The sequence below is a fragment of the Limulus polyphemus genome, unplaced genomic scaffold, assembly GCF_000517525.1.
Source record: "Limulus polyphemus unplaced genomic scaffold, Limulus_polyphemus-2.1.2 Scaffold520, whole genome shotgun sequence".
In the NCBI taxonomy this organism is placed as follows: domain Eukaryota; kingdom Metazoa; phylum Arthropoda; class Merostomata; order Xiphosura; family Limulidae; genus Limulus; species Limulus polyphemus.
This window is the reverse complement of record NW_013666130.1, coordinates 115,028-140,157: the sequence shown is the minus strand read 5'-3', so window position 1 is coordinate 140,157 and position 25,130 is coordinate 115,028. Positions and strand designations below refer to the sequence as shown.

At 30.1% G+C, this 25,130-nt stretch overlaps 1 protein-coding gene across 7 annotated transcripts in view; it reads right to left on the bottom strand.

Annotated features, from left to right (window-relative positions):
- The window catches only part of LOC106458829 (calpain-B-like), a 78,682-nt gene continuing 53,552 nt past the window's right edge, over positions 1-25,130 (bottom strand). For 4 of the 7 annotated variants that reach the window (XM_013918381.2, XM_022385170.1, XM_022385171.1 and 1 more), the window contains exons 7-20: positions 22,952-23,052; positions 21,457-21,534; positions 20,997-21,172; positions 20,409-20,572; positions 16,400-16,617; positions 14,185-14,227; positions 12,799-12,843; positions 11,909-12,044; positions 10,214-10,272; positions 6,236-6,304; positions 4,939-5,017; positions 4,631-4,744; positions 2,641-2,699; positions 1,245-1,723 (exon numbers count right to left, since the gene is read on the bottom strand). In XM_013918381.2, the coding sequence (XP_013773835.1) occupies positions 1,697-1,723; positions 2,641-2,699; positions 4,631-4,744; positions 4,939-5,017; positions 6,236-6,304; positions 10,214-10,272; positions 11,909-12,044; positions 12,799-12,843; positions 14,185-14,227; positions 16,400-16,617; positions 20,409-20,572; positions 20,997-21,172; positions 21,457-21,534; positions 22,952-23,052 (1,368 nt within the window). In that variant the 3' untranslated portion in view covers positions 1,245-1,696. Of the gene's footprint in view, positions 1,724-2,640; positions 2,700-4,630; positions 4,745-4,938; positions 5,018-6,235; positions 6,305-10,213; positions 10,273-11,908; positions 12,045-12,798; positions 12,844-14,184; positions 14,228-16,399; positions 16,618-20,408; positions 20,573-20,996; positions 21,173-21,456; positions 21,535-22,951; positions 23,053-25,130 lie in introns of all 7 variants that reach the window. The other 3 variants (XM_022385169.1, XM_013918379.2, XM_013918380.2) reach the window with 3 other exon arrangements.

The following is a 25,130-nucleotide window of genomic DNA, read 5'->3' as shown; positions in this document are numbered from 1 at the left end:
TTCACAAACTACATAAAAATTTTCAAACAAGCAATTATGTATATAGAATATGTAATAAAAAGAAAATTTTTACTTAAGAAACAACTCAAAATCCCACAAAATAAACAGAAGATAGGTACAAAGTTACCTAAAACAGTAACATTGTATTGTCCAAAAAAATTAAATTTTTACTAAAGTTTAACATATGAATTTAATTGCAATGAAGAAATAATTTTACCTCATTAGAACAGCATGCAATTTCTTTCCACCTTTGTTGAGTGTTCATTATCACTGTTAATCAGCACTCAGTTTTGTTACAAGCTTACTATCAAATTTACTTTAAGTGCAAAGAATCTGTTAAGCTACAATCTGTTGATGTTTAATAATATTAAGCATTTCATACAATTGAAAAAAATTCATGAGTAAAATTAACCAGTTATTTTCATGTTGAGAGCAAGGTACTATTGTATTATATAATGTAGTATCAGATGCAGTTTAATATAACTGAGAAATTAAACATAGCATACAATTACTTTTTGACAAAATATTTGTGGAATTATTAACAGTTAATGGAATTTTTTCTGGTATTCAATCTGGAAGTTGTAATCAGATATATTGGGCTTGGAAGAACCATGAATAATAATGTTAAAAATATTGTTCTAAACTACCCATCATTCTTGATTTTTAAGTAAACATGTATAGATCAATTATCAAAACATATGTAAACAATCATGGTAAAATGATCATGGTATTTGTAGATAAAGAGAAAACGTTTTTACTTTATCATAGTGAAGATAGCATTAAGATCATGTCTATTGTTTATTAGACACATCAGAAGAACACTGGTAAAGTATTGCTATTTTTAATAACAATTACAACTTCATAAAATAAAATAAGCCAAGACTGCATTATAAAAATACCAGTATTATATGTAGGTAGAGATAATACATTGTATAATAACATTTATATTACACTACTGTTTTGGTGCTTTTATGATGTGACTTAATTACACAAAAAACAAAAACTCACTACATAGGTGTATTAAAGGCAAAAAAAACTACTACTCCAAAAAACAAAACCTGGATTTTTCTGCTCATACATAAAACACAATTTAAGTTCTATAACTTTTAAAACTTAGAAAAGGACAATAAGAGTTTCCCTAAGGTGAGGTGGTCAATAATAAATGATAAAACACAGATTAAAAAGTAACCTGTAATACTGTTTAACCTGAAATTATGGTTGTCTAAATAACATAAGTTGTTAATGAATATGCAAGCGAATATATATATATATATCAGAAACTAAGCATTGTCCATGCAGTGAATGGATAAAATCCTCCAAGTAATTCTCTGTCATGTGGACACTCTAAAGTTATATAAGTTAGGCTGAAATGATTAACTTGTAAACTAAATAAGAATTTAAAAACTGATTTTAATGTTTAAGCTTTTAACTAAATACTTACAGTAACTGGTATAAACTGAAAAAAAGTTTGTAAATAAATAATATTAATTCTTAAACAAAGTTTGATATTCTGACAAGATCATTCCTTGAGCTTTGCATGATATTAGTAATTGTAATAGCTTAGTCTGCTACCAGACCTTTAGTATGATTAAGAAATGAACAACAATGACAAAATAACTTTGGCATGGTCACAGCAAACGTTACAACTACAGTAATGTTAAAAATGCTTTCAAGCTGAATCCTTGTAAATGTCAGATCAGGTGTACATGGTCTTTTCCACCCACTAAAAAAACATAAATATATATATAAGTAAAATTTAATCCATAAGTTCTCTAACTTACTATATGAAATTAATAGATTTGTGATTTAAAAAGAACACTTGAAAGCAGTGTAAAGAGTAAACCTGAAACGTTCTTAGTATCTGAAATTTTCTATTAGAGCTAGCAAGAATAATAAAAATGTCATGTGTCAGTTGGTGATACAAGCAAAATAAAGTTTTGAAGAGAATTTTAACATAAACAAAGCTTTCCAAAACACAATGCTATGTATGGCCTTTTAGTAGAAAACTGTACCAGTATTAATAGAGAAATATAAGTAAATGTGATTTTATACTGACTGAAAATTTATGCAACTTAGAAAAAGTTGGTATAACAAACATGCAGTCCAAATTTGACCAATTTTACCAGTGGTGTATCTAGGTCTCAAAGAGCCCTGGGCAAAAACTTTTGTTGCCTCCCCCCATTAAAACTTCTTCCTTGTTTCAGAATATTTCCACTCAATTCCAATATTCAAAATATTAAGTACCAATTTTGAGGGTTCCCTGGTTGGCTAAGGCCCTAGAGCAGCTGTCCCACATATCATTACACCACTGGCCAATACAGCTAACACATTAACAAAAATCAGTAAATTTCGGTTTCTGTATTATGAAAGAATAGTGTAAACTAAATTACTTTCATCTTTAGTAGAAAGATAGTAGACAATGTACTGTGTTTATGGTATTTTTTATGAAATCTAAATGAAATTCATAAAACATATTAGAAAATGTACCATTTTCGTATAGATAACAGTTAACTAAGAGTTTATCTCTAGTTAAAATATGTTATATAATCAATTCTGAAGACAAATGTTTTATTGTTAATGAACTTAAAATCTAAATTTGTTAATCTAAAGTAGCAATTTCTGAAAATAAAAAAAGCTTACTTCATCCAAAGAGAAAGTAGCTTTCCCAAGTCGACGAGGATCCTTTTCATTAAAGGTTTCTGAAATAAATAAAAATTCTTTACTTTACAGTTTCTTTCTCAAAAACTTGTAGCCAATTTTCAAGTAAACATTTATTAACCTTAACAAATTCCTTCAACCATGAATTAAAAAACAAAACAGCTATGAAATGAACAGAAATACAAAAACAATATAGTTAAGAATGACATATTAATAAAGTACCATTGTGTTTTTTTTTCACACCAACCTTATGAACATTCTACAAAGATTTTAATCAGAAATATAGTATAGTGTTGTCTTGAAATTTAAATAAGATACGCTATATAATTATCATTATGTAAGAAATAAAGCCAAAACCATTATAATTTGGTCTTTTTACATTTGTTTGGGAAATTAAGATATGTAAAGTCAACTTCTTTTTTAACAAAATTTTATCAACAATAAAATATAAGTTACAAACAGTTACACATGACATAACCTTGATAGTTATACTCTTCAAACATTAATATGACTATATCATGAGTTTAATGATTACTTTCTACTCATTTTTAAATGAATAAATGAAATTTTCAAGATGTGTTTATATGGGCTCCACATACATGCATGTGATCCTAGTGTATGTAATACTACCCTCAATATTGTCTTTTGAATACCTGAAGAAAATTTAATAGTTAAACAGAGTTGTTTAATACGGAAGCCCTGAACTGCAACATGAAAAATAAAAAGTAATAGGGTTACCTTGTATGTATGAGAAAATAACTCATATGCATGAGAAACTAAGCCGTATGCACAAGATAATAAATCATATGTACGAGATAATAAAGTATCTTGTATGTAAAAGATAACCCCATTACTTTTTAATTTCCACCTTGCGGTTCAGGACTTCCAAAGATTAAGTCTTTATAATGTTTAAATTATATATTTTTGAAGAGTTCTAAAATAATAATGGCTGATATTTGATAAAATGCAATTACATTTGATGCATTTTACAGAGTGACTTTGAGTTTTACTGTCATTTCAACAAAAAAATTTCCACTGATTTTGCAGTACATATGGTAAACTAATATTGCTTGGTTGACAAAGATATGAAATTCTGGTTACTATCAACAACTTTGTTGAAGCAGCATGTTGAGATTATTTATATGAAATTGGTGAATGGTGGTTTTTGTACTTTCATTATCAGAGTTTATTGTTAAACTATTTATTTGGCTATTCAAATGAATTGTTACTATGTTTACAATTAAAGCTTTATAGAGATTGGTTTCCCTTGACATTTCAGTACAATATTTCTTTTTAAAACATCCAGGAGCTATTAGTACAAAATTTTAAGATGAATATCACATCAACGTATACTGTTTTTAGGGATACTGTTGATAACCAAAGTAACAAATTAAACACATACATTAGACAGGAAAAGAAATTTTCAATAAACTGGTAAAAAAAACTCACAGTTACATTTAAGCTCTAAGAACCATTTAATGGATGAAAAAAAAAGAAGCTTGTAGGAATATTATAGTTCACGGTGCTGTTTTTTCTGGCTTCCCAATATCTTTACAAAGAATGTATTCACATCAACGTTCATATTCTAACTGTATAAATTGGGTCTTCACATTTTGGAATACAGAAATATTATACATATAGATATATAGTATTAATTAGTCAAAGATAGTGATGATTTGGATTCTAGCTAATATTAAAAAAATGCTCACTGATGTCACAAGTACTGTAAGTTAAAAAAGAAGAAATTATACTGGAATCAGGGCTAAAATATTTCTAGCAGTGAGGATATCTGCCTAATGATTCAAAGAACTTTTGTCATTATAGGCTTTTTGTTTTCTTATAAACTGATTTACAATATAGTTTGGTAAGTTTATTATTTAGGACCAGCTTCATTGATGTACATCTACTTTTATGCTCTCATCTAATTAGCTTACTTTTGATAACAAATTATCGTTAAATAAGAATAACTTACCAATCATTGTTTTAAGCTTAACAGCACACATAATGAAGTCATCAAAACTGATCTTTTCATTTTTTCCATATCTGATGACCAATGCTCTGAGAATGTGAAAGTTTACACGATACCCTAAAAAAAAGTTATACTGTTTTAAAGATGACATTGAAATAACATATATTTCCATAGAATATTATTTAATTTGACAAAATTACTTTTGTGTGGAAATTCATATAATTCTATATATATAATAGCTGACATTTATACATCTTCAAGAATTTAATGATTCCTGTAAAAATGGAGCAAACTCTATTGGCAAAGCTTACCAGCTGAGTTCAGGGCCATTCTTAGCTCCATGGTGTTGAGAAACCCAGAGCCATCTTTGTCATAGTTTTTGAAAACATTCTAATAAAAAGATAATTTTTCATCTATGTGAAAATGTTATATGACACAGCTCTTACAAAATATGTGAAACTTTGCAAATTTAACTCTCTAAACATTTTACTACAAAAAAAGTAAAACACTTAAAAAGTGTACTGGGAAATTTTACTTACTATATTAATAAAACTTGTGAGTAGAGATTTAACACTTGTATCATTTGAAAAGTTTTAAATAAGTCAATAAATCATGACTTCTAATGCAAGCTACATGACCTTAAAAATATAAAGCTGGGGAAAGGAATGTGATGATTTTGTTTTACACTGCTGATCATTATATATTTTATATTGCTACTTTTCTATCAAAATATTGCATCCTACACAATGAATGAAAATGAAAGTTCTATGTTGCTCATACATACACATAAGTATATACACATTTAATCAAATTAAAGTATATACATAGTAGGTGGTTACAATATATCCACCAAATTTTTTATATTAAAGGCAACAATTAATTATTTTCCCTCACAATAATACAAGTTTTGTTATACTTTCAATTTTATAATATTGAACATAAGGTAATTAGAGCAATAGTAAATTATGCAAGGATTTTCATTGAATCCTACTTGATGTTAGTTTTTACTTGACAATTTTTTTCTGCATTATACAAATATATTATGTATAATTCAAAATAGGTAGGTGTAGAACAAGATATTTTACATATAAGTGAATGACGACCACAAAAACGAAACTTGAATCCAATTAACATGTACTTCATTTATAAAATTTCCTCAAGAGTGACTTTCCATTTTAACATGAAACAGTTTACAGAATACAAAACTGAAACTTATTTCGTGTAACAACACGTGAGAAAAATTATTTGTGTTGCAAGATTATTGTTACGTGTAGACAAATGGAAGAGGAAAAGAAAATTAACAAAGTGATATCAATAATATATTGCTAAAATAATAACTGTCAGTCCTGTAAATTATTAAAAAACATACAAAATAAATGAAACTAAATCAAATAAAATGCAACTACATAAAACAGGGTTAATGTCTACCCATTTACCTATACAAATAAATATTAACATAATAAAAATCATATTATATCGGATGCTTGCAAGAACATAATTTCTATAATACTTATTCTTCAAAACTAAATTAGTGCTAATTTTTAGACTTAGTGTATTTCAAGTCTTCCTGATATCATGAGTAATTCAATAGTATTTTTCAACATTTACCTTCCACATACGGACATCCATCCATAGGTTTTTAAATTCCTCCAGTCCAAGTTTCCCAGAGCGATCAACCTGAGTTGTCAGTTAAGTTAATGGTAATAGAAGAAAAACATTTTGATGAAAATTCTTAAATTGTATTTCTAAATTAAGAATTTGATACCTATGGTTCATATAAGTAAAAAACAATTTTACCAGGTATTAATCAGGAAAACACTTCAATTCATTTTTTCTTCTAAGTATTTTGTAGTGTAGATGGAAAATAGATGAAAAAACTAAGGTTTTAAAGCCATGTTTTGTGTTTTATGGAATTTTCAAATTTCTAACTATGATTGTGTTTATCGTTCATTTATTATTTCCTTGTATCGTTTAGCTTATCTAAAAAATTTTAGTTGCATTAAAATGCTAACTCACATTCTACATAATCATTTGTATTTTGAGTAAATATATATATGATGAAACTGATACTAGCTTCCCTAGTGGTGACGTACAGATACTATTAAGGTAGCAGAAGAACGTGTAAATTTATGACCACATGAGGTTATACTCTCGTGACCTACTCTATGAATAAATACCCTGTCAGAAGCTTCACTAAGTGAAGGAAAGTTATGAGATAGTTATTGATGGATAGTAATTGTTTGTCACTCAATATTGATATTGAAAGGTATTGTTAGAATATTGAATTTGCTAGGTTTATTTTTTAAATTAGGTTTTATCTTTCTGGTTCTTTTTCATGATTCCATTATTAGTGATTTATTAATACTTATAATAAATTGTTTATTAATATTGGTGTGAAGTCCTGGCCAGATACTTGTTTATTAACTATGTTTTGGTAAGTGTTGAATTTATTTCCAAGTGTTGTTATTGTGAATAAATTTTTTTATCGTTGTTGAACCCTGATTGTTACGGCTTGTTCATTTTACTGCAAAATTTGTCCCAGGTGGAATGGACTTTTTGATATTACGAAGTGTGTTACTCCATTAGTGTATGAGTTAAAAGATCCTGGATCAAGTGCAGTTATAGGACAATTTCATATCTCTAATATAAAGAAATATATATATATATATATATTTCCCCAGTGGCAATTCTCTCGACAGTGAAGATAGTAACCATCCTAGGCAGTTGCAGCAAAACGAAAATGTTGACTACAGAAGACTTGATGGCCATTCTCCACAAGAAAAAGGTCTTCTACTGGTGTGTCCACTTCTCACCCTTCAAGTGATCCTGCTGATGACTTACCTCTATCTCCTCCTTAAAGGACATTGTGACAACATCACAGAGTTAATTATCGTAGTTAGGTGATCTTCAAAGTGTTAAACTTTCGGTAAGCCAAACCAGAGCTGCAGGTTATAGAAGATCTAACTGAAGATTCAAAAACATGAATTGTATTTTTCTCATAAGATATCTGTACTTTAAACTGTAAAGGATTCATAATGTCAGTATAAAGAGGGAGTTAAAAGTAAGTATACTAAAAGTGGGATATTTTGTACAAACTGTTTAGTGTCATCACTTCGTTTTTAAGGGGGAAGGAATGCGAGATAGCAAATTCTATTTTTTTTTTTAAGATTATGGTTGTGTTTACCACTCATTTATTATTTCCTTCTATAGTTGAGCATATCTGTGAATTTTAAGTTGCATTAAAACACTAACTCACCTTCTAGTTAATCATTTGTATTTTGAGTAAATATATGTGTATATGATGAAACTGACACCAGCTTCCCTAGTGGTGACATACTGATACTATTAATGTAGCAGAAGAGTATGTAAATTTTTGATCACATGAGGTTCTACTCTCGCAACCTACTCTGAATAAATACCCTGCCACAAGTGTCACTAAGAGAGAGAGAACGAATCACAAGATAGTTATTGTAGGATATTGTTATTGATGAATATTGTGTTTGCTGTATTTTTTTAAATTAGGTTTTTTCTTGCTGGTTCTTTTTCCTGATTCCATTATGGTTGATTGATTTATTCATATTTATGGATAAATTGTTTATTAATATTGGTCTGAAGTCCTGGCCAGGCACTTGTTTATTAACTGTGTTTTGGTAAGTGTTGAATTTATTTCTAAGTGTTGTTATTGTGAGTAAATTGTTTTTGTTGCTGAACACTGACTGTGACAGTGTGTTCATTTTAGGCTGTTACATAACTAGTCTATATATATATATATATATATGTAGTATCTTATGAGAACATCTTTAACTTTGTGGTCTTTTTATTGTATTATGTAATCACAACCAACCATACATATGTACTTACATCATAGAAAAGATTTTCAATGGAACAAGGAAATGTCAATTATTGGCTTAACAACAAAACCTGTTACTCTACTTCTACTTAGAAGTCAGTCAACTCAGAGCAGCATAGAAAGTGGGAAAAATTCCTAAAAAAGTTTCTAGTTGTTCTTTAATCTTATTTTTAAACACTTGTTAATAATAGTAGTTTTGTTTTCGGATTATTTACTGATTATATGCATTTTTTATTAGAAGTTACAGCTTTTACAGTAAGGAAGAATATTTTTTAAAACAGGTATGACATTTCAATAACTGGTTGGATCATTCTGAAGTAAACAGGTTTAAACAAGGTTTTTGTATGTAAATCAACAATCTAACAATGTACTTAAGTTAGAAAATCGATTGTGGTTACTTATGTATGTGCATATCAATTTGTAGGAATTGACAGATTATGTATTTATAGCTAAACAGTAAAAACAAAAAAAGTGAATAAATATGAATATGTGGAATATTTTGTGTGAAAGATTTGCATAAAATTAGGAATGTCTATGGAAATAATGATCAAAAACATACAGATGTGCCTAGGTACTTGTTAATTGTGGGACTGTTGGGTTTTATTAATAAAATTTCTCTGAATTTTCTTCTGTTAATGTCAAGTTCATGTTTTGATATGATGATATTATGTTCAGAAAAATTGTGGTTGTTTTTATTCGTATATGTTCATTGACTTTGGAAAGGGATTTTTGGTGTTCTTTTAACCTGATGTTCAATTTATGTCCAGTTTCACCTATGTCAAAAAGGCTGGGCAATTGTTACATTGTATTTTGTAACTGTTTCTTGGTGGAGTGGGTTCATTATAAAATTTTCTTAAAACTTTCATTTTCATTCCAGGAGTGAAAATGAATCTAGTTGTTACATTAAGGTTCTGACTAGCACATGAATATAACCTGTCAATTCACACAAAATGATATGAACATTTAAGAGCACTGTTAGATTGTTGAATGTTGATTTAAATACAAAAACCTTCTTTACTGTTAAAACTTGTGTACTTGAGAATGACTATATGAGTGATCAAAACTTTGTTCCTGTTTAAAAATATTCTTCCTTATTGTAAAAGCTGTAACTTGTAATAAGAAAAAAACAAAACACTGTTGAGATTGTTATCTTTCATCGCTGTTCCAAATAATGTATGGTAAATATTTCAAAGTAAACATGCACTATGAGGAATTTTTGGGATTCCACTTAGATGTTAACAAGATACTAAGTTTAATTTACAATGTAGTGAATTAAACTTATTTTCCTACAAAGTTGTTTTACAAAGAAATTTAATAACTCTCTCAAGAATGTCCCCAAAGTCATGGTCTATGAAAATAGTCAGTGTGTTGATAAGTATTGCTTAAAAACCATTATCTGTGTTTTGTTGACAAAAAGAATAAAATATTATTCCACATATAATACATGGGAGCAAACTAAATACTTAAAATAACTAACAGAATTGTAGCTAAAGTAATATAAATACCGACCAATATAAATGACATATTACTGTTACCTAGAATGGACAGTTTACAAAACACATTTTTTTATGACAAAATTATGCTACAAAAAAGGATTTCTAAATAATTGTTATAAAATATTGGTATCTAAATAACTACTGTTTTCACTTTTCTCACCTAATTAAGAATATTATTGTGAAAATAGAAATACATTTTACTCAATCAAAATTAAATAGAACTTTCAATGAAAAGGATACATCCATCATAGCTATCATGCTTCGACAGACATCCACAGAAAACCCATCAAAGTTGAATTCTGTAAAATAAGTAGTTGAGCTTCTCATTTGAAACAACTGTAGTCATTTTAAAAAGATGTTTAGTAAATGTCTCTGTACCCTTATCATTTGGTTTGATAGATAGGATTAATAATACACACTAATTGCACAGAAGTAAATTTTTTTGTGATTTCATACTGAAATAATATATTTTATATTCTATTAACAATTGAAATTCACCATTTCCTGTTATTCACAAACTAAAAAAATACTTATTACTAACAGTTGGTGATCTTGAATTCTATAATTTAATTTATGTTGCTTTTCTGTAATATCTGTAATAAACAAAGAAAAATCAACCCTAATAATGTTTCTTACAATAAAAAAATTACTGCTTCAACCTTTGCCAGCCACTACATATCACACCCACAAACCATGCAATTAAAAAATTTGCAAAAAAAAAGTTATTTAAACAAATACCAAAACCTCACATGCCTATGGAAAAATATGTAAAATCCCATTATCAGAATGTACCTTTAAACATATCTAACATCAGACTTTAATAATTGTTTAGATTTCTTACCCTTGTCTGAGGATTTTGTTCCAGAACAACGACATTAAATGGTTTTCAAGAAATTCAAACATTATATACTAACAACTACAATCAAAGACATATACCAAAACCTCACATGCCTATGGAGAAGTATGCAAAATCCCTTTGTAAGAGTGTATCTTTAGACATATCAGACATCAGTAATTATTTAGGTTTCTTACCCTTGTCTGAGGATTTTGTTCCAGAACGACGACATTGAATGGTTTTCAAGAAATTCAAACATTATATATTAACAACTACAATCAAACATGATGGTTATAAACAGGTTAACATTCTTAATTGATGAAAATTTATTTATACTAGAAATGTATTCATTTTGGAACAAAACAAATAAAAACAAATTAATCAAACCAAATGGAAACATTGACTATTGGTATAAGCTTAATTATTTCTGGTGATCAGAAAATTTTCTGCAAAACTTTATAAATACATTTTTGTCAGAAAATAATGTATTAAAAAAGATAGTAGACATAACATCTCATAACTGTTTTTTTCTTACTAGAAAAATGCATCAAACTTTAGAGAAAGCAATATCAATGGAAGAAAATTATGAAATCTAGCTAACTATCTAAATGGTATAATGACTTAGAGAATTATAACAAAGTTGTTTAGGAAAATTAATTTTTTTCAGTTGAATTAAAAATATCTGTATGGTAATTCACAATAGTAATAGTTATGTTTATTTCTCTTATTTATTTTTATGTTATTGTTTTGTTTGTTTGCTGTTAAGCACAAAGTTACACAATGGGCTATCTGTGCTGTTCCCACCACAGGTATCAAAACCTAGTTTCTAGCATTAATGAGGCTTCAAGTTTACTGCTGAGCAATGAACAATTAAATAAACTTTAATCAAACAGATAGGAAGTTCAATCAAATAACATCTTAAGTTACAATTCAATTTAGGCTGATTAAAGAGTAATATTATAAGAGTTTATTGATTTGCCATTGTTTATAGTTAAAGAACATTTTATCCATACAATTAATTATGACTCACAAAGTAACTTTATATTATATGTTTCACATAATTATAAAAAATAACAAAACATTTGTCCAAACTGACTTGCCTTTTCTTAGAGCAAAGTTCAAAATTTCTTGGAGTTCATAACAATCAATTTCCAAATCTTCTCCAGCAATTCGTGAAAAAAAGTCCTTTATTTGTGAATCCTTATCTTTCTCTTCTTGTGATTCTTTTACTTGTACCTGACATATACACAGATATTTTAACAAAATGACCTTATACATAAATTATTGTTTTTAAGAAGGTCATTGGTATTTATTATCAATGTTAAAATACTTGAAAAGTTAAAATTAAAACAATAAAAGTTAAAAAATATAGACAAAATATATATTCTGCAAACAATTCAGCTGATTCTTCAAGTTTCCACAAAATTTATCATAGATTTATGGTGCATGAATGTCCACCTATTTCACGTAACTGAAATTTCTATAAGATTTTATTAAAGAAGAAAAGCATGAACTTTGAATGGAGAATACCAACATTTTAACAAGATTTATAAAACAGAAATACTTAAAGTGACACATAGTAATTATACATTTAAAATTGATTGGTTTGTGACTAACTATCAGAGTTCAGGTTTATTAAGCCTCATTTTAGATATTTATTAATGACAAAATTGTTTTTGCAGATTAAGTCACTGAGCACCCATCTTAAATGCATAGTGATTTTGTAAGGTCTAACAGTTAATAAAATAAAAAAGGGGTATTTGATTTTATACATCCTTTTACAGTTTAAAAAAATTATTGTCGTTGATTTAAACCATTCCTTAAAGCAATGAAATTAAAGTATAATTAAGTACCTAAAATAATCCCATTCTTTTCATCACATGGTGTTTTTTAATTTAATAACTAAAAAAAAAGCTTACAAAACATGCAACAGAAAGTTAACTGACATAGATTGCAAATAAAAACATAACCAAACAGTAAGCATGCTTACATGCAATTTTGACATGCTGTGTTTAGGCTTAGCTGGTGCCTTGGGCTAAGTTGGAACAGGGAAACAACACATTGAACACAGTTAATATTATACATGCACAATGAGGAAACACCAGTAAACAATATATTACTACAAACTTCAACACTTACCAACAAAAAAAGACATACTTTATACTTTAAAACATCTATTGCACAAACAAATATCATTACAGACCAGAGTAATTGTGCTATTGGCGTAGTTCAAAATTTTATAGATTTATATTTGGTAAGTATATTTGGATTCACAACACCAATTTTATCAAGTATGATGTATGTTAATTTTACTAATATGGCTTTAGTACAATAATATTTATTTATATAGAGACCACTCAAATATAACTCCAGTACTATGTTTTTCAAATCTTTTCATTTAAATATTTGTAAAATGTAACAGTATCTAAAAAAATTTGGAATTTTTGTGAAGAAAAACCTTCAAAATTCAATGGTTAATACACAATCTTATATTTCCCACAATGTTGTGTATATTTGTATGAATGAATAATGATTTTAGATTTGAAACATTATTTAATAAATTCTACTTCATAAATATTACAACAATATGTTTTCAGTCATGCTACTATTTTTATTACCTTTCCTATCTTTATATTAACTTAAGATAAATATATATATATAATACTGAATCGAAGTTTAATATTTCTTTTTGTAAAACATTGGAATTAAATGAGAAACTGACTACTGATATGAAAATAGATATTCATGTAAAATTACACAAACAACTAAAAGAAAGCAAACAATGTGTAGATGAAGAGCTCAACCAAAAAAATCATACTACAGGTGAAAAACAAACACATACACATGTATAGTGGAATTATGGAAAACAAAACATAATAAACTTTATTACTTTTAAAAAATAAAATATATTTTGAGAAACATTCTTCTCTTCTACCTGAATCTAGTACTTTAATCTCTTGAATATCTTTATAAAAGTTTACTACTATTTTAAAAGCTTTCAAAACTGCAATTTAATTATATAATCATTCACATGCATTTCAAATTTTCCTTGTGTCCTCTTGTTCCAATATGCCGTTTTAAGGCCAAAAAAAGAAACACACAAGAAAGTTTATGCAATTAAATTAATCAAAGCTTACTCCATAAATATTTGTTTACTGAAAAACCTAGACATTTGCTTGGTTCAACATTTTAATAAATCTAACAGAAAATCCCACTTCCTTGGCTAAATTTTATGAATACTTAAGAAAGTAATCAAAGTTTGACTTTAAGAAAACATTTTTATAAAATGGTAAAGACAGATCTTAAAGTATTTCAAATATTAACTCAATTACATATCAATGAAAAAAGACCTTACAACAAGTAATGCATAACCTACCTCATCATCTGGTTTCAGCAATTCTATTTTCTCATCATACTCGCTGTAACGTGAGAATAATTCATTAGGTTGTATAAATTAATGGGGAAAAAACTATGAATAGAACAAACATAACAGGGTATGGAACTGTGCTATATGAATATATCATGTGTTTCTATCCTCTTGTAGTCTTATGATATTTATTCTGAATTTATTCTTTATTCTGAATATGTGCAGGTTTCACACAGCACATGGTTGAGAAAACTGTTAAGTTGACCTTGTTTCAAGTTTCCTTTGTTTGATCTCAAAGTAGGTAATACCTGTTATTGCCTGTGGAGAACATTGCTTTATACAACCTAGTGTAAGGCTGTCAAAAGCAATGTTCTTCAATGGTTGTTCAGGTGACATCTATATCTTGAGGTTACAGTCTCTTTTATATGTATAATGAGAATGATGAGTCATGTGGTAGTGCATTTTGGGTTTATTTTGAATCAAAGCTTGGATTTGGCAGTCTGGTAGATTATCTTAACCTGAGAACATCAAGTAGAAGAGATGGTCTGACATAAGTAAACTGCAAGTATGCTCACTGTGTTTATGTCTCACATTTAACATAATTTGTTTTACACTTGTATCCAGTCTCAGGATTTTGTTTAACATTGACTCAGTTAAGGAAGAGTTCTAGCATTACTCCATAATCAGTATCTTGAACGAATTTCCAGTTATAAAACATACCTATCTGGTGTGGCCCAACAGTTAATTCATTTCACTTCAATTCATCACAAAACAATGAAAGTTAAGTCTCTCTTAATCTACAGATTTCTATCTTACTCATATAAAATCTGTCTTGATCCTTTCTTCAATAATAATTTTGTCCATTTATTCATTAAAAAATATACAAAATTGTACATATATGTATTTCTAGATGTTACAAATCCATGAAATAAGATTATTAAAGGTTAAAAACATGGTTTGCATAAGACAGCAATGAACAGAAAAGTTTTTAATCTACAGAGAATGACTAATTTCCAAAGTTGTCCTGATTTATCTATTGTAGTTAAAAAATATTTCTTAGTTATTGCAAAATTTTCATTGAATTGATGAGCTATTGAATAACAACTCACTTAGTTATCAAAAATACAAACTTAACAATTTTTTGTAGTATGTTCTATTATTGGGCAGATTCTTCTTTGCATTATTTGATAAAATAATGCCAAGTTCAGTCCATGTAACAATAAAAATTTAACATATTTCTTCAATAAGGTTTGCTACAGGCTTTGTTCAGGTTGACACTACAAGTTTAGGTCTTAGTTCACAAACAACACTTCAATAAAAACTATAACACTAATGCTCTCTATACTTAACTTAAAAATAAGCTTACTTATAGAATTTTCATGCTAATAAACTATAACTCTCACCGTTAACATTGAACTGAATCACTCATTGAATTCTCAATAATTCAATAACCAACTGCTTCACTAAGTCTCGTATTTATATTGTTTCCTTTTTCCTACATACTGCCCAAAATTACTAGATTCTAGAGAGACCTTAACTTTCATGAACTTTCTGGAATATTGATTTATCATCATAATTAGCTCCCTCTAGCAAACAAATATCTAAATTAAAATATTAAGAATATAGTTTACAACAATGTTTATAAAAATGATTAAAATCAAAAATTATTGTTCTACTGAACAATTGTATTCTTTATTAAACAAAAATATTATTACGTTAATAAATTCTAAAATATTTTATAAATGGGGTACTATAGTTTTCAATTCAATCTTGTTTCAATTTTGGAGGTTTTATAAAAGTGCCTACTCAAGATCAATGGAGTTTATTTCACATGAAACCAAAGAGAGAACTATAAATCAAACAAATGTTTGTTAATTCTGTCAATAGTTAAGCTGTATTTTTGCTCTCTTTAAAACTTGAACTTTAAAAATATTAACATGTATTATGATTTTCCAAAGTAATATACTTCTTACATCTAACATAGGCTAAATTTAAGAATATTTAAATAATAATTTAAGCCTATTGTTTAGAAAAAAGTTAACATGTATGAAAGTAATGCATACAGCTATTTCAGTATGACTGTTAGAATCTTTAGGTAATGACTAGTGATACCAGTAATGATGATATGTAAACCAACAGTGAACTGTTAGACATACAAATCATTGACTTCTTTAGGGATAATAATTATAATTACTCAGCATTTTTTTTCAGTACAAGATAATACCTCATTTTGTTTTCTTTTTCTGTGAAGACTCTAAGAATGAAATCTCCTTCTTCTCCTGGGTCAAATGTTGAGGGAATAATACAGTAGGTACCAGGGGAGAGCTTGAACCGGGCATTGACTTCTCGAAGGTTAATGAAAGATGGAGATTTGGCAACAGATGCATTGTACTTAAAAAAGTCTTTGGCTAATGGTTTAGGAAGGCTTTCTGCATTTTTCAACTAGACATATTAATAACAAAAACTCATGTTTAAAGAATAAATGTATATAGTGCATTTAAACAAAACACAAGTAATGCAAGTCATTGTGTTTTTATTTCAATTCAACTGTCACTAAATATCTACATTATTTCCAAGATTTAAAAGCATTTGATTCATCCCAGTGAAACTGCAATATCATTAACATCAAATATTTAGCAATGTTGCTAACATTAAAAAGATATCCTAACTCTTTGATACACATACACTGACAAAACTGACCAATAAAATAGATTCTATCATCTGACAAAAAATATTACTACCTACTGATAAATTGCTATCAGTAAACAGATCACCTCTGAATTCTTCAATAATTCATCTTCTCATTGTTTCTACCACTTCTTGAAACAAAAATGATTACTTTTAAGAATCATTTTCAAATAGTTTAGAATACTGGAAATACATCTTGCTGAAATTATACAATGCAATTAGTGACTACAATTTAGACCTAACAAAAATTCAGCTTACTTAATTAATACTGGATAATATGGTTTAATATTATCATACTTCATCCACACAAAAGGTTTTTCACAACACAAGACTTCCAAAATTAAAGATTTTAATATTAATAACATTACGATAACTAAGCAGTTTATACTGTTAATGTTAACATTTTCCTTAGCTGAAAATGAATTTCTGATAGATACTCACTTCCACATTGGGCTATCTCCTTTGTCGACCACAGGGAATCAAACCCCAGAATTTAGTATTGTAAGACCATAGACTTAATGCTCTCCCACCAAGGGGCACAATAGCTGTGAGAGAAGTTCACATGTGATATGTATTCATGCTCACTTCAACTCAATCATCACACTCTACAGGACTGACTCTAGCTGTGGGAGAAGGGCATATTTTTATGTATTATGGATACTCGTGTACACCTCAATTCTAATGTCAGATTCTACAGGATTTACACCAGCTGTGAGAAGAGGGCACATTAGGTATGTAGTCTGGACCGATATAGATTGTGGTTATCTCGACTCTACAGTATAGACATTGGCTACAGAAGGAGAATATGTGAGACATAGATATATTGGTTGTGAATAGTGTGTGCTCACCTCTAATCAACTGAACAGATTCTATGGGATAGATTCTTTCTGCAATAGGAGGACACTTTAAGATGCATTACTGGTCAATATTGATTGCATGCACATCTCAACTGGACAGACTCTGGCTGCAGGAAGAGGGCACAGTCATTTAGTGTGTATACTCACCTCAACTCTACTGGACAGACTCCAATTGCAGGAGAAGGGCAGAATCATTTAGTGTGTGCTCATCTCACTCCACTGAATAGATTCAGGTTGCAAGAGGAGGTAATGGATGGCATTAGTGACATATCTGATTTATGTGAGGGATGGCCTACACCACTGTCCACTTCTCACCATATTGGTACTCCTATTCTAGCACCCAGTTGTTGAGTTGCAGTCTGTATGGGGAAGGTCCAGTCATTGACAAATACTTGAGGAGAAGCTTATAAAAAAGGACAAAGGACTCAAGAAAAAAACCTTGGGTTCACAAGGTGCACTGTAGGAGATACATGAGGGCATGCCCCATAAGAATAAGTGGTTCTAGGGAAGCCAGTGTTCTCAAAAGCAAAAGAACCACTCATGCAGGGAGAGAATAAGAAGTGTAAAACCTGGTGACCAGCCCTGGTTCATGAATATGGCAAGCAAAGGCCCTCATAATACCAAAGAATACAAGAGGAACTGAAACTAGGTCAAAGGGAATAGCAAGGAATGGAAAGACAAAACAAACAGGCAGAACAGAGAAAACAAAGGGAGGATGGGGCGAGAGAAATGTGTAGAAAGGTGTCTGACACATAGACCATGACCAACTGTAGATTGAGTGAAAAAGACCATAGATAAGGTCAGAGGGAGGAGAAAAGGAAAGAGAAAAGGAGGGAGGAAATAGACTAATGTGGGGAAATGGAAAATGACTGGTGGCAGAAATTGAGACCAACAGCAGAAGAAGAGAAAGATAACCACAGAAGTGTATGTATGTGACAGTCACAAGAAGAGTGACAAATAATTCTTCTCATAAAGGGAAGATGAGAAAAAAGAGGAAGGCCTGGAATGGAAAGGAAAGAAGGAGACTGATCTATATGAGTAGTAGGTTTGTTTGTTTGTTTTTGAATTTCATGCAAAGCTACACGAGGGCTATCTGCGCTAGCTGTTCCTAATTTAGCAGTGTAAGACTAGAGGGAAGGCAGCTAGTCATCACCACCCACCGCCAACTCTTGGGCTACTCTTTTACCAACGCATAGTGGGATTAACCGTCACATTATAATGCCCCCACAGCTGAAAGGGCGAGCATGTTTGGTGTGACGGGGATTCGAACCCGCGACCCACAGACTGCGAGTCGAGCGCCCTAACCACCTGGCCATGCCGGGCCATGAGGATTAGGAGCAAAGGGTAAGGTTAGGCAAGAAAGAGGAAAAAATCTGGGAAAATAACGAGGACATTAGACCAGATCACCATGGGGAAAGGAACACCAATGAAGATATCTGGGTAATGAAAAAGAGCCAGACAAATAATAAATAAACAAGAAGAAAGAAAGGGTACAATAAAGTGGAATGTAACACAGCCCAATGAGACATGACAGCAGGGGAACAAAGTACAGAGGGATAGTGCAGAAAAAGTGGAAGAGGCTAAACAGAGAATTGAACAAATGTCTACAGAAGCTACTAGAAGCATTAATAAGGTGAAGGTAGCAGAGGAAATACAGAAAGGTAGAGAGAAAAAAGAAGGAAAATGCAAAAATGGAGAAATAGAAAGTGAAATGGAGGGTAAGGACTTGATCCCCAAGCTGCCTAAATATATACCAATGACAGGGAATTGGAAAAAGGAAGGGAAGAATGTCTACTAATAAAGACAAAAGGAGTCACAAACATGAGTGGGATGCATTTGGATGTGAGAAATTAGGTAAAGTATAAAACCTAATAACAAGCAAGGAGAAATCACAAGGTAAACCCATGAATTGTGGATCAGAAAGTGAGAAAACAAAAAATAATAATGAACACAGGCAAATGAGAATGAAATCCAGAAAGAAATTGAATGGTTAAAGTCATTTCACGAATAGTAAAGTACTACCCAAAGCCAATCAGTTGAAGGTCATAGTCTAATACATCATTCCCGACTATGGAGAACAAAATTCGGCCAACGAGGCAGGAGTAAAAGGCACATTAAGCATGTGGTAATCTACAATACGTTCCAAATTCACAGAAGAAATAAGGCCTAATTGTGAACAACATCCCACACTCAGGGCTAAGTATAAATCACTATCATTTGAGAAATCTTGATAAAAAATTTAACCTTTTGAAACAAAAGCTAAAGAAAAGAAAAATCAAAGTTTCATTAACGATGCAAATCTCAATAAATTTAACACAAATGAGAAATTTTTACATGTATGTACAATACAATTCTGAATAAATGAATGAATATTTGGAGTGCAAGTGCATTTAGGGTGTTAGTGCACATGGATGTGTATCACCCTCCTATTAATGGAGGACTTTTGTCCCTTAAAGACATCATAATACAGTGGTGCAATTCACGTACAATCACATGAAATTAGGTGGGAGTTGCCTCAAGGATAGTGGCATACAAATCTCTTAGGCAGACGTGCTGAGCAAGATAGCTAATCTGTGTGAGGAGCGAATTATCTTCTGAGAAGAATTGTTTGTAATTGTCTAGTTTAAAACATCCTGCAAACTTCTAAAAACTATGAAGTAATAAAAATTCTAAACTTCATATACATACATGGTAGATTGAAAATCCAATAGTAAGGCAATCTAATCCCATCTTTTTCTTACATCTACGATTTTTCTGCATCAAAGCCACTATCATTGTGCAAGTTTCATCATCATCATCATCATCCACATCTTCAAGAGTGATGTTGTATTGTGGATTAATCCAAAATGTATCTGTAGTAGGTTAAAAACTGTCATTAGCTTGGCTTAATTAATTTTCTATTGTTGTTATCTAACATTATTCAAAATACTAAATTAACTGTGTCACTAAATATTTTCATTTAACATATATTCTCTAAGAATCATTATCATTGAGCTATACGTATTCCACAAGTATGTAGGATCTCAATGTGATAATGAAAGAAAGATCTATTTCTATGGTGGTGCTTTTTCTTTATTTTTTCAGAAGCTGCATTTTCACATAGGTGTGAATAAGTACTGTGTGTGAACTAACATCAGATGATATATGAAACACTGTATGTGACATAGCCTTTATGTTTCAAGCTAAAATAGCTTAGACTATGAACTAATTATAATAATCTGAACAAAACATTCACTTTGGGGTTTCATTTTATACTTTTTTGTACACCTTACTCACCCAAGAAGTTTCTGCATCCTCCAGCTGATACACCTCGGACCCAGCCTCCTTCAAACACGTGAGTATCCCACTTTTTCTTGGACACTTTAGTCAAGGGATCATCAGTTAATGAGTCAGGGTGAAGGTTACATATCTCCAGACGTGTAAAATTCTGTAGAAAGTCTTTGAATGACATCCTTAACATGGTAAATAAAAGAGATGAAAATATGTGGTATTAGAGAACAAGAACTGATCCTTCTGTGCTTCTCATATTCAGAATAATATCTAGACACAGTACATATAATCCTACATAAATTCATTAAAACCAATATGATATTTAAACTTATTACCTTTTCATTTCTGCAGAAAAGAAAAGTTAATACTGATGTAATTTATGCACATAATAGGATCAAATATCAACCACAGAAAATAGAAATAAAAACACATACACCATTATATGCTTACAGGTATTATTACTTACCAGAATTCTCCATCATGATCAAATGTAAGTCCTAACTCCTTCCTCTCATTTTCACTAACCATTGTCCACTCTGGAGACCTACGAAAGAAGGCATCATCATCGTCTACTACAGTTAACAACATAAAGGGAATATTAAACTTAACAACTTGATATATGTTGTATAAAATGGGCGTTTTTATTAGCTGAGAAAAATATTACTATAAAAAATTGATAATAGATCACTATAAAAAAATTATTCTTACTCAGATATTAATTTTTTTTCTCACTTGTTTATCAATTCATTTGACAAAAGTTCATTATGTCTAACTTTTTCTGAATTTATAGGAGTGGTTTAATTGAAAGAATTATGCTCTGAATAGAACTGTCTACAACAAAGTAACTATTCAAAACTAGGGACTTCCAAACACGTTTATTATTAAAATATGGGCAATATTAGGCCACAATATAAAAATTGGAGTGAATGTAAGGTAGCTATTTCTTGTTGATTTTTTTCACTACTATTTTCCAAATTCTTTCGTTTCTTGAGTCTATGACATTAATGACATATTATCTGCAGCAACCTTTATTCAAACAATTTCTAAGTAGTCTTTCCTCTGAGAACAATTCTCACTATTATTTTTACAAGTACATTTATTATTTCAATAGTTTCCAATGCTTTTAAAAATAAGCAACTTCAAATATAAGCATTATAATAATAAATAGCAACAATAATAACTATAAGTGACAATGTTCATAAAAAATATTCTTAAATTCAGACATACACATAAAAGTGTATTTTCAGACCAAGATTTCCTGTGTTGTGTGGTGAGAGCTGGTCTACATGGAGGGATATTATTTTTACTATATGCATGAAAAAATCAAAGTGCAAAATCTGGGATAAATTTCTTGGTATCTTATATTCTAAAATTAGATGTAACAAGTACTGATGATAAGAAATATCATCCAATGGTTGCAAGTATATAGCTGAGCATACCTGACAAAGAATAAGTCATAAAAATGAAATGTTGCAGTAAAAAGGAGAAATAATTACAAATATTTACTGCAAGCAAATGTTAATCATTTATTGAATGCTTCATTAAATATCACTCTAACACTTAAAAAACTCAATCATATATACCTAAATTTTGGTAATGATGAAAAATATTATTAACAAAACACTACTTTTTAATAAAAGAGATAATTTATTTTCTAGAAATAAATAATTAATAAAAAACATATCATAAGAATGTTCTTAACCACAACAGATTTGGTATGCAATTCATTAAATTTATCAATTCCAAGATGTTTCTATTTTCTTCTGAGATGGTTATTATCTTTTTAGTATTATCTGATAAAACGATCCTCTTACAACATCTTAAATTGTTATCTGAATGATGGAGCTTCCAGGTATTCTTATACATTCAGCTACTTTTTATGTTCCCAAATAAACACATATCTACCAATAGATGGCATCAGCATTTACAAAGTATTCTGTAACCCAACAATCACATTTTACCTGTCACTCCATGGACCCTTCCATTCACATTCATTACCCCATGGGTTACGAATTCTTAGGAGAGGAATCTTTCCATTGACACGTGGGGTGTTAACCTCAACCTAGGACAAAAAAATCTTTCTTAGCATACTAATAAAGAGAAACTGTTATGCAGTTCTTTATTTTCAGGGTACAAAGTATATGAGAACTAATTTCATAAGACAGAACACTTACAATTGGTTTTGATTCTCATCTACCCTTGGAGTTTTAGTGTCATAACTGGAACAGCTATGAATTACACTTTTCCATAATTAGTTTATAATATACATTTAGTCAGAAATATTCTGTTAAATTTTCGTGTACTTTGATGTATTAACCAAATATCAAAAGGTTGTAATCATGTACCAATCCTTTTACTCGTGTAAAGACAGAATATATACCAATAGGTATAAACTCTTAACATTTTAGCCCTGTGTCTCTGACCTCCATGAGGAGGGGTGGTACAGATATCTATACAAATTGGTAAGAGTTAGAGGTTTTTATCCTTATAAATGTTATTTGGAATAGTCATGTGATGTATGCAGCATTGGATTTTTGTATATCTCACTTTTAATGTTTTGTCTAAATTTTGCATGGTAAATATTAATTCTCTTTATCCTTGTCCTATGTGGACATGAATTTAAAATCCTCTCTACTTTGCCCGTCAACCCAACAGCCAGATACCAACCATTTAGATATCATTTTGAATCTGTATTTTACAGATACTTTTAAACATACTTGCTAGATATCAGTGGACCTGAATACCATATATTTTATTGTAAAACATAAGAAGTAGAAAAAAGATGCCACCTTGCATTTTAAGTCTGCAGAATATTAATTTATTTTACTTAAAACTATAATTTTGTCACCAACTGTAGCTATTTATTTTCTCTACAATCTTGTCATTGATTAATGTTGAAGCTTACTCTAATTTGTACATATAGTACCTTAAAATAGTCTGGAAACCAAGATGCATGGTTAGACTTACAAAGCTTCGTATTCACAATGTCGTGCCATTAACACACATAGAGTTGATTGCTTGAATTGAAGTAATTTTCTGGATTGCACATGCCGTGCTTGGTCAATGGCACATTATCTCACCAGACTTTTTGTAAGAGTATGCAACTGAGTTTTTCTAGACCTGTCTGTGCTGATTTAATTATTTTAAAAACTATTCTTCTTTATACAAATAATAATGTCTGAAATTTATTTTTTTATAGTGATCTAATTTGAAAGAGGCTGCACAAATACTAGAATTTGAAATTGTGTTTATGTTATTCTCCATTATATGAAAGTTATAATTTTCATATACTGAAAATACATTTCCAATAGGTACTTACCTTCTCTCACATAAATCGTTATTCTTGTTCAGTGTGCCCCCCAGTGGCAAAGCAGTATGTATGTGAACTTACAATGCTAGAAATCAGGTTTTAGTACCTATGGTGGGCAGAGCACAGATAGTACATTTTGTAGCTGTGTGCTTAATTTCAAAGAAACAAACAATCTCGTTCAGTGCTGCTCTCTATATACAAAATCTTTTTTTTTGCATGGAAGCACCAGTTTTCAGTGGGGAGGAAGCGTGGGAAGTGTGAGAGGTGGTAAGTATCTACTGGAAATATATTTTCAGTACAGGAAAATTATAACTTCCAATATGGTACATTACCTCTAGTATATCCTCATGTAGAGGATCATACATGGGAGACCATACCACATCTATACCAGGTATAATCTTTGCTCAGTGTGGAATGACATGTTGGAAGGAGCACATCTCTACAGGAGAGAACAACGGTGGGATAGGAATGTGGGTGAAAGTAAAAGGAAGTACCCCTAAATGTAGAGTAGCTAGGGCGTAACAGACTATATGCTGCAAGTCAACTACAATCCAAAATCTAACCATATGGTGGGGGTAGGAAAGAGGATCATACTATCTTCACCTCAAGTTCAGCAGGTTGGACGGTAACCTCGTACACCCCCCCCCCCAATCTATGAATTGGACACATGATATTAATGTGATAAGTTGTTTGACTGATCCAAGAACCTGACATCTGGATGATCAGTATAGTAAAGGGGACTCTGTAATGTAAACTATCTGACACAAAACCAACTCAACAGGAACTGCCCATAGCATAATAACCTCTTCAGTATAAGAAAATCATTGTGA